The sequence below is a fragment of the Carcharhinus amblyrhynchos genome, chromosome 8 (genome assembly GCF_965287045.1).
Source record: "Carcharhinus amblyrhynchos chromosome 8, sCarAmb.v2.hapA, whole genome shotgun sequence".
NCBI lineage: Eukaryota > Metazoa > Chordata > Chondrichthyes > Carcharhiniformes > Carcharhinidae > Carcharhinus > Carcharhinus amblyrhynchos.
In genome coordinates, this window is record NC_137331.1 from 35986939 (window position 1) to 36002606 (window position 15668).

The 15668-nt window shown below is 45.1% G+C and overlaps 1 protein-coding gene across 1 annotated transcript in view; it reads right to left on the reverse strand.

Annotated features, from left to right (window-relative positions):
- ofcc1 (orofacial cleft 1 candidate 1) overlaps positions 1 to 15668 on the reverse strand; it is a 213192-nt gene that overhangs the window by 165564 nt on the left and 31960 nt on the right. Inside the window, exons 3-4 of the mRNA XM_080193522.1 lie at positions 8022 to 8185; positions 7329 to 7424 (exon numbers count right to left, since the gene is read on the reverse strand). Of these exons, the coding sequence (XP_080049648.1) occupies positions 7329 to 7424; positions 8022 to 8185 (260 nt within the window). The remainder of the gene's footprint in view (positions 1 to 7328; positions 7425 to 8021; positions 8186 to 15668) is intronic.

The window sequence follows — 15668 nt, forward strand, 5'->3', positions numbered from 1 at the left end:
CTAGCTGGCCAGCATTTATTGCTCATTCCTCGTTGCCTTAGGGCAGTTGAGCGTCAACCACATTGCTGTGGTTCTGGGGTCACATGTAGGCCAGGCCAGGTAAGGACGGCAGATTTCCTTCCCTACAGGGTATTAGTGAACTAGATGGGTTTTTCTGACAATCAATAATGGTTTGTCTAAGTCCAAAGATGTGTGGGTTAGGTGGATTGGTCATGCTAACTTGTCAGGGGGACTATTTAGGGTAATTACATGGGGTTATGGGGATAGGGTCTGGGTGGGATTGTGGTCTGTACAGACTTGATGGGCCAAATGGCCTCCTTCTGCACTGTAGGATTCTATAATTCTATGGTTTCATGGACATCACGAGATTCTTAATTTCAGATTTTTTTTAATTGAAATCAAATTCCACCATCTGACTGGGCGGGATTCGAACCCGGGTCCCCAGAACATCAGCTGAGTTTCTGGATTAGTAGCTGAGCGATAATACCACTGGACCATCGCCTCCTAACTAGCATGGCCAATCCACCTAACCAGCACATCGTTTGGGACTGTGGGAGGAAACTGGAACACCCACTCGAAACCCGCACAGACACGGGGCGAACATGCAAAATCTGTACAGACAGTAACCCAAATCAGGAATCAAAACCGGGTCCCTGGCACCATGAGGCAGCAGTGCCAACCTCTGCACAACCGTACCACCCCATTGTCTAAGACAATGTCACACAAATGTGATCTATGCATTTTTGATAACTTCATGTACAAGGTCAAAAAAACTTCAGAATTACATTTTATTGAGTCTATACTTCAAAGAATCCTCACAGTGCAGAAAGAGGCCATTTAGCCTATTGAGCCTGCACTCTCAACAATTCCACCCAGGCCCTATTCCCGTAGCCCCACATATTCACCTTGCTAATCCCTCTGACACTAAGGGGCAACTTAGCATTTCCAATCAACCTAACTTGCACATCTTTGAAGTGTGGGAGGAAACCGGAGCACCCAGAGGAAACCCATGCAAACACAGGGAGAATGTGTAAACTCCACACAGACAGCGACCAAAGGTGGGAATTGAACGCAGGCCCCTGAGACTGTGAGGCAGCAGTGCTAACCACTGTGCCACTGTCCCTAACTATCAGGTGAGGAAACCGGAGCACCCAAAGGAAACCCAGCAGACACAGGGAGCATACATAAACTCCACACAGACAGACACCCGAGGCCAGAATCAAACCTGGATCGCTGGTGCTGCGAGGTAGCAATGCCAAACACTATGCCACAGTGTCATCCTTACACTTGTAGACAACATGTTGCATTCAGGAATGGGGAGTGAATCCATAAATGCTTTAACTTGTCGCCACACTCCAGCACCTGTTCGGGCACAATGAGGGAGAATTTAGCATGGCCAATGCACCTAAGCAGTACATCTTTCGGACTGTGGGAGGACCAGAGCTGCCGGAGGAAACAAACGAGACACGGGGAGAATGTGCAGACTCCGCACAGACAGTGACCCAAGGTCAGAATTGAACCCGGGTCCCTGGCGCTGCCAGGTAGCAGTACTAACCACTGTGTCACCCCTGCACAGTCACATTCAAGAAGGTCGGAGTCACCTACTCACTGTCCCAATCACACTTCCTTTAAGCTTGTTCCCCAGTGGGAATCCAATGTCACTGAACTTACCCTTAACTAGAGGAATTTTGAACCATGGCTCCTCATAAAGCAAAAACCAGCTTGTATTTTAAAAGCTTCATTTTGTTTTTCCCCAAGATTGTGCTGCAGACACCTCTGAATTCTTGAAAGGTTTTTGAGAGGCTAAGCAGTGGAAGATCACTCCCAATAGTGAGTCGGCAGCAAGGAGCCTAAATTTAGGGCCAGTACTAAAAAGCATGAAGGAGGAGATTTGAGGAAATTTTTGCTGGTGCAAAGGATTATTAAAATGCAGAATATCTTGCTGCAAATGAGCTATTCAAGCTGAGTCAACCATGGCATTTTGAGGGGAATTAAGTAAACAGGAAGAGGAGTAACATTAAAGGAATACGGAGGAAGGGGATTAGATGAGACATGTTTTAGTGTGAACAAGCACTAGCACAGACAGGTCAATCAGCCTCCATCAGTGATAACGTTTCTAAGATTCCCACTACACATCACGGTGAGACAAGTTCCGCACCGAATTCTGCAAAAATCAGGCTGGTGTTTCGCCTCACTAACAGAGTGCAGTGCTGATTAATTAAAGATTACCATGCTACTGCTTCCCAGCCTGTGCAAAACCCATTTTGCCCCCAATTAGAGCTTCACTTCAGAGACGTGAACTAAAAATCAGGACCGTCGACCCAGTGCAACACCAAGAGAGTGCGGCATTGTCAGAAATGCCGACTCTTGGGTGAGATTGAGGCCTTGGCTGTCCTCTCAACCAGACATGAATGATCCCATTGCTACCATTTCGAAGAAGTTTAAGCTTAAATTTTTTAAAGTTTGTTTATTAGTGTCACAAGTAGGGCTGACATTAACACTGCAGTGAAGTTACTGGGAAAATCCCCTAGTTGCCACACTCAGGCGCTTGTTTGGGTACCATGAGGGAGAATTTAGCATGGCTACTGCATCTAACCAGCACGTCTTTCAGACTGTGGGAGGAAACCGGAGCACCTGGAGGAAACCCACGCAGACACGGGGAGAATGTGCAGACTCTGCACAGACACTGACCTGAGCCTGGATTCGAACCTGGGTCCCTGGCACTGTGAGGCAGCAGTGCTAACCAAGAAGAGTTCTCCCTGGTGCAGTGGCCAATATTTCTCCCTCAATTAACATTGCAGATTATTTGGTCATCATCACATTGCAGCTTGTGGGAGCTTGCTGTGTGCAAATTGACCCCTATACATATTACCGCAGTGTTGGTACCTCAGAAAAGTACTTAAGGGACTGTAAAACACTGTGGGATGTCCTGAGGTGCAAAGTATAATTGTAAGACATCCTTTCTTGCTCAAAATGTTGAAATCAATCAACCAGAGTGGCAAACTCAGAAAGCCGATAATGTCCCTCCCCCTGAGGTGTAGTGATCCTCAGATTAAAATTACCACCAGTCAGCTCTTCCCCTTTAACCCTATGACCATCTGGGACTATGGCAACTTTCAAAGAATCAACGAATCCTTGCAGTGCAGAAGGAGGCCATTTGGTCCAATGAGTCTACACTGACTCTCCACTCTCCGAAAGAGCATCTTACTGAGGCTCACTCATTCCAGGGTCAAGCACTCCTAGTTGCACATGCATGAGGTCACTTTCAAAGAGGAAAACACATTTCCCAAAAAAAATTCCCATTATATGCTGAACAAATAACCGGAATAGAAACATAGACACTAGAAGCAGGAGTAGGCCATTCGGCCATTCAAGCCTGCTCCATAATCCATTATGCTCAGGGCTGATCATCCAAATCAATGGACTGACCCCGCCTTCCCTCCATATCCTTTGATCTCTTTAGCCCCAACTCTAACTCCTTCCTGAAAACATACAAGGTGGATGTTCCTGCTGCGTTCCCCCCAAAGCTGGAAAATCCTACCTGAGGTCAACATGGGCTCTGTCCCGCTCACTACTTTTCCGTGGCGGACGGGATGGGAAAACTTCTCCTGCAATGTTCTGGTCTCAATCACTTTCTGTGGTAGCGAATTCCACAGGCTGACCATTCTCTGGGTGAAGAAATTTCTCCCCATCTCAGTTCCAAAAGGTTTACCCCATAATATACACCCACCACTGGCTTTCAAGGTAACTGCTGCCTTAACTTTACCATCAATAGAGACTCTACAAAGAGCAGGAGGATAGTCCCATCTTACCTCAATAGTGGCAGTGCACAGTTGCACAATGCAGATCATAGGTAGCACCATTCACTTTCCTCCATGGTAGACACACAGTTAAACAGTGGCAAAGAACTTCTGGCATCATGCAGGCTTAAGGTAAGATACAACTGATTCACCAATTAGCCAATTGCTGAGCCTGTATATGGTTTGCTTCATTTAGCAAAGACTTTATTTAAAGATATCTCTGTCTATCCAATTACATTTAAATGTTAGACTGTAGGGATTAACTAGCTTGACGATACTTTAAAGCTAACTTGACCACATTTTAAGACTCAGAAGGCATGCTGTGTTAGCTAGAAAAATTGCACTTTTGAAAGTACAATGCCAGTAAAAACAGGCTTTTTCATAAGCCAAACAAAGTTCTTCACAAACAACATCTGCAAGTTGCTTCTCCAAGTTAGAGACAGCATGTGCCAAACAATTACAGGAACAAAGATAATGAATTACATATATTGTAGTCACAGCTCTATGTTGTTAGTTCAGTCCAGAGTCTGTTTTGAGTTCTGCTTTAATCAGTACAGGATTGGCAGGAAAAGTATCTCTCTCTCTCTTTTCAGTTTTCCTCTTTCTGTTCACTTTGTAATGATTTAATTTTAAATCCTGTTCAATAAAAGAAATTCATCCTATCAGTTCTGTCTCTGTCTAGTCAAAGGAACGAAAGGACCCTACACCAACCTTCACACAGAGGCGCATCTGCACAAATGACCACTCGCTCATCAAGACTTGTACGAGTGTCTTTGATAATCAACACAATTAATTAAATCCCAAATACACATAATGTACAGCTGTCACACTTAGCCCAAAGACCATTATACCCATCTGACACAGAGGCACATCTAACCCCATAAACTTCAGCTTGCCTCACCTGAAAAAGTCTCAGGGCACATGAAGGTTACCAATTCTTACTTTGTTCCTTCTTTTCAAAGTATCCCCACTTCATCTGGAAATCTCCCTCAAAGCTGTTCCTTCTTGCTGTAATTTGTGTGAAATGAAGTCGAAGGTTGCAAAATGCTTGTGCCCAAGGAGATTCTCTTGTTTACTATTTCTTCATGGGTGGAGAGAGAAGAAGAGGCACAGCAGGAGACCTGGGAAGCTAGATGGCTAAGACAACATGGCAGGATTTTGTGGTTTTCCTATAACTACCCAGCCACAAGGATGTGACCAGGAGGTCATTCTCTCATACAGCCATGCATTTGTGTGTTAGAAGTGAGTTTGTGACAGATTAGGCCAATTTCTACTGGAAGTGCCAAAGGTTCTTGCATTGGTTGTTTTTCTGTCACTCCTTCTTTCTCTGTGCAACATTTTTCTCGCTTCCAGTTTCTGCTACGATGAGTGAGAAATGGCTGGGGGTAAGCGTGGCCGGAAATCCCCGCCCCTTATTTTAATGAAAGGCGCTAAATCGATGCAAGCTGCTCTTGCTTTGGAGATGAAAGAGAAAGGAAAATGTGAGGAAGACTATCCTACTCCCTATCATTCTGGTGTGCTCCTTGTGCCTATACAATAACCGCTTGAAAGTTCCTAAAGCGTCCAACTCCACTATCACAGCAGGCAGTCCATTCCACAGCCCAACCACTCTCTGAGTAAAGAACCTACCTCAGACATCTCTCCTATATCTCCCACCATGAACCTTATAGCTATGCCCCTAGTAACAGCTACATCCACCCGAGGGAGTAGTCTCTGAACGTCCACTCTATCTATCCCCCTCGTCATCTTATAAACTTCTATTAAATCGGCTCTCATCCTCCTCCGCTCTAAACAGAAAAGCCTCAGCTCTTTCAAGCTTTCCTCGTAAGACCTACCCTCCAACCAGGCAGCATCCTGGCAAATCTACTCTGCACTCTCTCCAATGCTTCCACATCCTTCTTATAGTGAGGTGACCAGAACTGCACACAATATTCCAAATATGGTCTCACCAAGGTCCTGTATAGTTGCAGCATAACTGTACGACTCTTTAGCTCGAACCCCCTGTTAATAAACGCTAACACACTATAAGCCTTCTTCACGGTTCTATCCACTTGAGTGGCAATCTTCAGAGATCTGTGGATATGAACCCCAAGATCTCTCTGTTCCTCCACATTCCTCAGAACCCTGCCATTGACCCTGTAATCCGTATTCAAATTTGTCCGACCAAAATGAATCACCTCGCACTTAACAGAGTTAAACTCCATCTGCCACTTTTCGGTCCAGCTCTGCATCCTATCAATGTCTCTTTGCAGCTTACATCAGCCCTCCACTTCTCAAATGAAGCCATGCAACGCATAGGGAGCACAGTGGCAAAATGTTCGGAGGCTCAATTCCAGCCTTAAGTGACAATCAGTGTGGAGTTTGCACATTCTCCCCGTGTCTGCGTGGGTTTCCTCTGAATGCTTCAGTTTCCTCCCACAGTCCAAAGATGTGCAGGTTAGATGGATTGGCCATGATAAATTTGTGCTTAATGCCAGGAAGATCAGCAGGGAAATAGGTGGGGTTACAGGAATAAGGCCTGCATGGGATTATTCTTGACGCAGGCTCAATGGGCTAAATGGCTTCCTTCTGTCCTGGAGGAACCCCATGATTGTATGAACACAATAGCTGTCAACAGCTGAGTTGTCAAATTTAGTCAGTGCATACAAGCCATTTATATTGGCTAATAAACTTTGCTATTCTAACATAATTGGGGGCGGCATGGTGGCACAGTGATTAGCACTGCTGCCTCACAGTGCCAGGGGCCCGGGTTCGATTCCTGGCTTGGATCACTGCCTGTGTGGAGTCTGCACATTCTCCCCGTGTCTGCGTGGGTTTCCTCCAGGTGCTCCAGTTTCCTCCCACAGTCTGAAAGACGTGTTGGTTACTTGTAATGGCCATGCGAAATTCTCCCGCAGTGTACCTGAACAGGTGCCAGAGTGTGGTGACTGGGGGATTTTCACAGTAACTTCATTGCAGTGTTAATGTAAGCCTACTTGTGACATTAATAAATAAACTTAAAAGTGCGAACTCCACACAGACAATCACCCAAGCCAGGATTATGAACCTGGGTCCCTGGTGCTGTGAGACAGCAATGCTAACCACTGTGCCACCGGGCTGCCCAACTTCAGCAGCAATGACTGAGAAGCATACAACAGCACAAAATATTCCGATCATCGGAAGCACATATTTCCAGCCTGGTTGCTTCATTCACACATTACTCCAGTTTCAGCGCTTGACGGGGTTTCTGTTGAGTACAGATGCACTGCCGAAGGTTGTCAATACAAACAGTGAAAATTGATAATGATAATGACTTTACAGCCTCGAAAGCGACGCTGTTAAGAGAGTAGATAGACGCGTGAATCATCGATAAGCCTTCCCTCAAAAGCCCATCATTTTGGTTCCGCATTAAAACATAAATGAATCACGGCCTAATCATTGCCACTCTGATAAGAAATTAATGGCAAACATCTTCTGGCAGTATAACTAGTGGCGGCAGAGAGATTCGGAATCTACAGTTAAAGCACGCGTGACAAGGGATCAGGATACCTTTGTTTTCTTCCTTACAAATGCCGTTGCACGTTGCTTGGCTTCGTCCTCCTGTGTTTTGACAGACAGCTTTTCTAGCAGAACCAGATGCTTCTCCTGCAACCATAAACACATGTGTGTAGTAAGAAACCTCTGACATTGATCTCCAGCCTATTCAGGCATATAAAAGATATAGATTACGATGCTCTTAAGTACCAAATATGATGCAAGGGTAATTGCTCGGGTTGTTCAGTGTTTCTAATATAACCGGGGACTGCAGGTTCATCCCTTTCTCTTAAGCTGTTCCCTTATGAAATGATCTCTCAAAAATTAGCCTGTAATACTATAGACTCCCTGCCATTTCATGTGCTCAATAAATTGATGATTCATGGGGGTATTTTTATACAAGGAACAAAAATGAGATTATTGTCCTCTTCACATCTTCCCAACTTATTTTCCAGCGAGTCTTCCACTAATCCTCAAACATACACACACACAATCCACATTCATAATTTGAGTTTAAGCAGCAGGAGTGTAATAATAAAATCATGTTTGCAATATGCTCCATAGATTTACAAGTTAAAATAACAACTAACGCCTTCCTCAATTTATTTTGGTCCTCTGAGGATGGCGAGATTTATTTTGTGCGGGGAAATGACAGGATAGCAACAGAAAGGGCTGCGACGACATTGCTATTTAGTCTTTAGCTCTGACCTGTTCCAGTGAAAGGCTGCCAACCAGGATCACGTCATCTTTTACACTCTCCTCGAACTGCTCGACATAAGGAGGGATCGTCTCACTCTCCACCTCCCACCGCAAATCCAGTGTGTTGCTGTGAGCCCCAGCGCTTTCACGCCCCATGCCAAATCCAATAGTTTCTGTCGGTAGATACACGGGAGATTGCTCCTGAACATGTTGCACCACTGGTACCTTCGGTTAGGCCGCTCGCCTCACAAACTCCATCCACCCAAAATAACCATTATATACATCGCACACCTTACATTCTACCAGACAGTTCTGGGATGATATAGATCTGGTCAAAGAATACAGTGGAGTTGAGAAGCATTCTCTGAACCGACAGCAGAACGCTTCCTGAAAATTGTACTCAAACTGAAGCAACGTGACTGAAATATATTTTGAATGGTTTTCATTATCATTTGAAAATCTTCTCTCTGTTTCTGAATGTTCACACTATGAAAGCACAGTTTGGCAAAGCCTTGCTTTTGAACCTATGTTGGCACAGTTGGCACTCGTAGGTGGAAAACATGGGGACGGGTGGGAAAGGGGGAGCTGAAGAAGCATTTATTGTCAATATTTATTCCTCCTGTCCTGCTTGTAACTTACCCCTACCAGGAGGTCTGATGTCATGATTTTGCATGACTTACTGTGGGACTTTGACTGTGTGAGGTCACAGACTCTGGCATGTTGCCCACTAAGATGCCTGACGGTGCCCCGAGTGTGTGTCACACACAGTGGTAGTCTCTGCATTCTCAGCCATTGTCATATTGATTTGTTAGGATCTCCTACCTCACTGACAATTCCCAATCTTCATGCACTTAAAAGGGGTGACGTCCCAACAGCACATTCATGGAAGCTGATAGGCCCCTCATTTATGTTTGCAGGGCAGCCAAGTTGACATCCTGGCGATGGCTGCTGGTGTAAGCCATCAGCTACCTGGAGCCATGAGTGTGAGTTGGAGAGGTGTGGGTCATTGTTTCCTCCTACCCCAGTGTGCCGTTTAGCAGGTGATGAAAGTTACCCATCCCTTTCTCTCATGTACATCTGTTAATTTATTATTTATGATGTACAGATCCATTCCATGTCAATACCACTGCAGGTCCCACTCAGAGTTCACCTACTGCTTACTGAGAACAATTGCTAGGTTTGCGGCTAAAACTGGACATGGGCAAGTTCATGTGCTCTTAGGCTGATTGGTGTAACAAATTGTCCCTAAATTATTCTCCCCTTAATCTGGTTTCCAATGGGGGTACCATAAGCATAGACATGGGTCAAGGGTGGAGGAGGAAAAGCACATTGTTAAGATGGCGGCGCGGGTTCATTGGGCCGAAGGGCCTGTTTCCCGTGTTATGTTGTTCTTTGTTCTTTGTTCTTTGAATGTAAAAGCACAGTACTGTGGATGCTGGAAACCTGAAATAGAAACAGAAAATGCTGGATAAACTTAGCAGGTGTGGCAGCATCTATGGACGGAGAAACAGAGTTAGCATCGCAAGCCCATGTGACCCTTCTTCTGGGCTAAAGAGAGGGAGCAGTATGATGGATTTTATACTGTTTAAGAGCAGTGGAGCAAAATGAAAGGCCAAGGATAAGTATGAGCTGGGAGAAATATGACACAGATGTCATGGACACAAGACAAAGAGAGTGTTAATGCCAGTGTTAAAGACTAAAGGAGATGCTGATAGTGGCATAAAGGTAAGCAACAGAATGTGTGAATGGGACAGCACTCTGTGAAAGCAAAACTTATGAGTATGTGACATATGCCCTGTGGGGGACTGGAGGTGTCATTGGTCTAAAAATAATTGATTCAAAAAACAGGTCAAGATGGAGGGGAGAGCCTATGTTCTGAGGTTGTTGAACTCAATGTTCAGTCTGGAAGGTTGCAAAGTGTTTAATCGGAAGATAAGATCTTGTCCCTCCAGTTTGCGTCAGGCTTCGTTGGAGCATTGGAGCAGGCTAAGCGTGGGCATGTGGGAATGAGACCAAGATGCTGAGCTGAAAGGGCAAATGACAGGAAAATGGGATCATGCTTGCAGGTAGAGTGAAGGTGTTCCATAAAGCAGTCACCTAATATGCGTTTAGACTCCCCACTGTTGAGGACACCACATTGGGAGCAATGAACACTGTACAGCAAATTGATGGAGGTGCAAGTGAAATGCTGCTTTATTCGGTAGGAGTGTTTTGGGTCTTGAACAGTGAGGAGGGAGGAGTTAAATGGTATGTGTTGTACCTTCAGTGAATTCATGGGAAGGTGACGTGGGAAGGGGATGAGGAGTTGTGGCTGTAGGAGGGAACCACAGTCCCACGAAGGGAGGGGGAAAATCCAACCTTTTATAAGTTAGTGAATCAAAGGGAGAGCATGGACATTCCGTGGGTGTGACAGAGCTCGCCAAGCCACTGCCATTGCCATATCATTTCTCACTGCCATTCTCGACAATGAGATTGGTGGCTATTATTTTGCCTAAATAAAACTGAGGAACACAAGAGCAGTGTTGCTGAAATTGGCCTCATTATTGGTGCCAGGAATAATGGGAGAACAAGAAAAAGAATTGGTCCACCAAAAAACAGGTAAATTTCCATGGAACGCATGACCGTCCAGATGAAGGATTGCCAACATGGCTTCTCCTGAAGTACAGCCAGTAAAATATAAGGAAGAGGGCACCATGCTTGACATGGCTTCCCTTCTGGAAACAATCATGGCATGTTTTAAGATTTATTTATTAGTGCCACAAGTAGGCTTACATTAACACTACAATTAAGTTACTATGAAAATCCACTAGTCACCACACTCCAACACTTCTTCAGGAACACCTGAGGCAGAATTCAGCATGGCCAATGCACCTAACCAGCTCGTCTTTTGGACTGTGAGAGGAAACTGGAGCACCCGGAGGAAACCCACACAGGCATGGGGAGAACGAGCAAACTCCACACAGACAGTGACCAGGGCTGGAATTGTACCAGGGTCACCAGTGCAGTGAAGCAGGATTGCTAACCACTGTGCCACCGTGTCGCCCTTAGCATGGCCAATGCACCTACGCATCAGGTCTTTTGAACTGTGGGAGGAAACCAAAGCACCCGGAGGAAACCCACGCAGACACGGGGGAGAACATGCAGACTTTGCATAGACAGTGACCCAAGTTGGGAATCAAACCCAGGTCCCAGGCGTTGTGAGGCAGCAGTGCTAACCACTGTGGCATCGTGCCACAATATCTTTAATAGGTGCAACCACCTCACTGGCACATTTTAGGAATAAACTGAAGAATTGTCCTATGATGATTGCTGCAACAATCAGTGATGTCTACTGTGGCTGTAAAAGAGCCTTAAACTTATGAAAGGACAGGCTGCCTACGTGCCCCCTATTTCAGCGGGAAGCACACTGCAAAGGCAGGTTAATGTTCTGCATTCATGATCTTGAAGCTGCTTCTTAACAAAATATCCAATGATACCTATCAAGCAAAATTGGCCAAATGTATTCATGCATTTGATTCTGATGAACGGCTGGCTACCGAGCCTCCACAATCTGAAGCTAAATCCTATTGCTAGATGTCAAACACAAGCTGTTATTCTGCCACATTATTTGTATTTATACGAGAAATGGATTTCAGAGAAAGTAATTGTCTGATAGTCTTCGAAATGAGCTCAACGCTGCATCTGGCGTAATGTCAAAATATCATTTTCTTTTCAGATTACAAGATTATGACCTTCTTCCCTCTCCCTTCCCAACACCTCCCCCCCACCACCACAAACAACCAAAAAAAAATGATGGATGATTTGTCAGTAACAGCATTACAAATCCACACTCCAATTACATAAGAATTTGGACTTGTGTGTGATGGAATGCAGTTTTACCACCTAGCCTAAATACACTACTGTGCACTTACACAGAATCGCTTACACTGAAGATTGTTTTTTACCAGTTGAAATATTTCCGAAACAAATGCTAGCCTTGTTTTAAGGATAACTCCCAGCAGTGACTTCATCCTTCCTCAGTTACTGTGGGAAAAGAAAGCACTGGGCTATTTTACCAAGCTACGACTCCATTATTCACCTTCCTACATCTGAGTCAGAAAGTTGTGCATTCCTGTCCCACTCCTGTCCAACACTGAGGGAGCAGGGAGGAAGTAGCCCCCCACCGCCCCACCCCGCCCCCCCCCCCACCCCCTGCTCCATTTCCAACATATTTTCCTGTCTTAAGATAAAAACAAAATATTGCAGGTGCTGGAATCTGAAATAAAAGCAGAAAATGCTGGAAAGCTCAGCAGGTCTGATAGTATCTTTGGGGAGAGAATTAGGCCAATCAGCCTACTGAGTCCACTCCATCGTTCAATCATAGCTGGTATTTTTCCCATCCCCATTCTTTTGTCTTTTCCCCATAACCCCTGATCCCCTTATTAATCAAGAACCTATCAATCTCCGTCTTAAAGACGCTCAATGACCCGATCTCCACAACCTTCTGCAGCAAAGACTTCCACAGATTCGCCACTCTGTGGCTGAAGAAATTCTTCTTCATCTCTGTTTTAAAGGATTGTCCCTTTAGCCTGAGGTTGTACCCCCTGGTTCTAGTTTTTCCTATTGGTAGAAATATCCTTTCCACGCAATCCAGGCCTCGCAGTATCCTATGAGTTGCAATAAGATTCCATTCCCCCCCACCCCCGCCCCCACCATCCTTCTAAACTCCAATGAGTACAAACCCAGAGTCCTCAAACATTCCTCTTTCGACAAGCTCTTCATTCCAGGGCTCATTCTTGTGAACCTCCTCTGGACCCTTTCCAAGGCCAGCACATCCTTCCTTAGATACGGAGTCCAAAACTGCTCACGTAGTCCAAATGAGGTCTAACCAGAGCCTTGTACAGCTTCAGAAGTACATCCCTGCTCTTGTACTTTAGCCCTCTCGATATGAATGCTAACATTGCATTTGCCTTCCTAACTGCCAACTGAACCTGCACCTTAACCTTAAGAAAATCTTGAAGGATTCCCAAGTCCCTTTGTGTTTCTGATCTCCTAAGCATTTCCCCATTTAGAAAATGGCCTACGAGAGTCAACATTTCGTGTCGAGATGACCCTTTGTCATTCTGACGAAGGGCCATCTGGACTCGAAATGTTGGCTCTATCATTTCCCCACAGATGCTGTCAGACCTGCTGAGGTTTTCCAGCATTTTCTGTTTTTATTGTATATTCTTGCTTTGCTGCTCCCTGCTCTGTGATACGGGGCATTCACTCTCCCTGCACATTCTCTGCAAGGTATTTTTTCACCGAGTTAGAGGTTTGATTCCCAGTTTGGGTCACTGCCTGTGTGGAGTGTGCATGTTCTTCCTGTGTCTGTGTCGGTTTCCTCCGCATGTTCTGGTTTCCTCCCAAAGTCCATAAGGCATGCTGGTTAGATGCATTGGCCATGCTAATTCTCTCTCAGTGTACTTGAACAAGTGCTCGAGCATGGTGACTGAGGGATTTTCACAGTAACTTCACTGTGGTGTTAATGTACACCTACTTGTGTCAATAATAAATAAACTTTGACTTCTAAATTTTGAATGAAGCATCATGGGGCCATCTATCGAGGTCTTTGTTTTAGTTTTCCACTCCAGCCATTTGCAATGGTCTTCCTTCCCATTTCCGTAGCACAAACTCTGGTGACTGCCAAGGACGTATCTTTGGCCTCCTCCTATTTCTCATCTCTATGTGACATTATCCAAGGATTCTGCGTTCGATTACACTGGCGACACCCAGCTCCATCTCAACATCACCTTTCCCCAACTCCTCGCTGAACTTTCTAAATAAGACTGCTCGTCTCTGGCCCTAAGTCTCTAGATACCAACTCCATCCCTTCAAAAGGTAACAGTCTGAGATTAAACTGGTCGGCTAGTTGACCAGAAATGAGTTTCTGATCATCTAATTCACACCATCAGTAAGTGTGCCAGTTTCCACTTCTGTAACATCACCCAACTTTATTTGGTCTCAGCTCTTCAACTGCTGAAACCTTCATTCATGTTTCTTCATTCTCTCGGCTTGGCTGTTTCAACGCAATCCAAGTTGGTCTCCGACATCCTACCCTCTAAATCCTGAGGTCATCCAAATCCATCTTCTCCTCTTCTTCACTCATGCAAGGAGGCAGCTGGAGCACAGGTAAACCAAATTTCAGGTATAAGGTGATGCTGGTTAGACTGGGACAGATAAATCAAGATTCAGTGATAAGGCGAGGGTGGATAGATGAGGACACTTTTCCGTGGAGTGTAGGAAACTTAGGGGTGATCTTACAGAAGTTGATAAAATAATGAAGGGCATGGATCAGTTAGATAGTCAATATATTTTCTCAAAGATAGGGGAGTCAAAGATAGGGCACTCACCTGGTGAAAGCTCTGAAAGCTCATGCTACCAAATAAACCTGTTGGACTTTAACCTGATGTTGTGAGACTATTTACTGTGCCTACCCCAGTCCAACACTGGCAATTCCACATTAAAACTAGAGGGCATAGGTTTAAGGTGAGAGAGGAGAGATACAAATTTTTTCACTCAGAGGGTGGTGAGTGCCTGGAACAAGCTGCCAGAGGTAGTGGTAGAGGCAGGTACAATTTTATCTTTTAAAAAGCATTTAGACAGTTACATGGGTAAGATGGGCATAAAAAAGATGAGACAAACGCGAACAATTGGGAATAGTTTAGCGGGTAAAAAAAAGGGCAACATGGACAAGTTGGGCCAAAGGGCCTACTTCCATGCTGTAAATCTCTATGACTCTATGACAATGACTAAGTCCCTTTTATACCTATCACACCCATGCTCGTGAACACCCGCGCTGGCTCCCAGTCAAGCAACCCCTTGCTTTTAAAATTCTCATCCTTGTTTTCAAATTCCCAAAGCCTCACCCCTCCCTATCTCTGCAAATCTCCATCAGCCCCACAAGTTTCTGGGATATCAATACTCAACTAATTGTCACCCCTTGCTCATCCCCAAATTTTAAATCGTGCCACTACTGGCGGCCAAGCCATCAGCTGACTGGGTCTTAAGTTATTCCCTACACCTGTCACCCTTCTTTCTTACTTTCCTTTTTAAAACCGAGCTCTTTGATCAAGCTTTTGGTCTAATATTCTAATATCTGATGCGGCTCGCTTTTATATTTTATTCTATCATGCACCTGTGAAGAGTAGTGTGATGTTTTAGTATGGGTGAGATTTTCTAGTCCAGCCAGGATGGCATGGTGGCACAGTGGTTAGCACTGCTGCCTCACTATGCCAGGGTCCCGGGTTCAATTCCCAGCTTGAGTGACTGAGTGGACTTTGCACATTCTCCCCGTGTCTGTGTGAGTTTCCTCTGGGTGCACCGGTTTCCTCCCGCAGTCCAAAGATGTGAAGGTTAGGTGGATTGGCCATGCTAAATTGCCTCTTAGTGTCCCAAGATAAGGGGCTTAGCATGGTAAATACATGGGGTTACAAGGTTGGGCCTTGTCGGAGTGTTGGTATGGACTCAATGGGCAGAATAGTCTCTTCATGCACTGTAGTGATTCTGTGGGTGGGATTTTGTGGCCTCACTCGTCGCAAAACAGTAAAATCCTGCTCAAGGTCAACGGACTATCCCACTGTTTAAAGCATTTATTTATTGTATTTACTGCTTTAAGAATTCTGAAGGAGTGGTTAA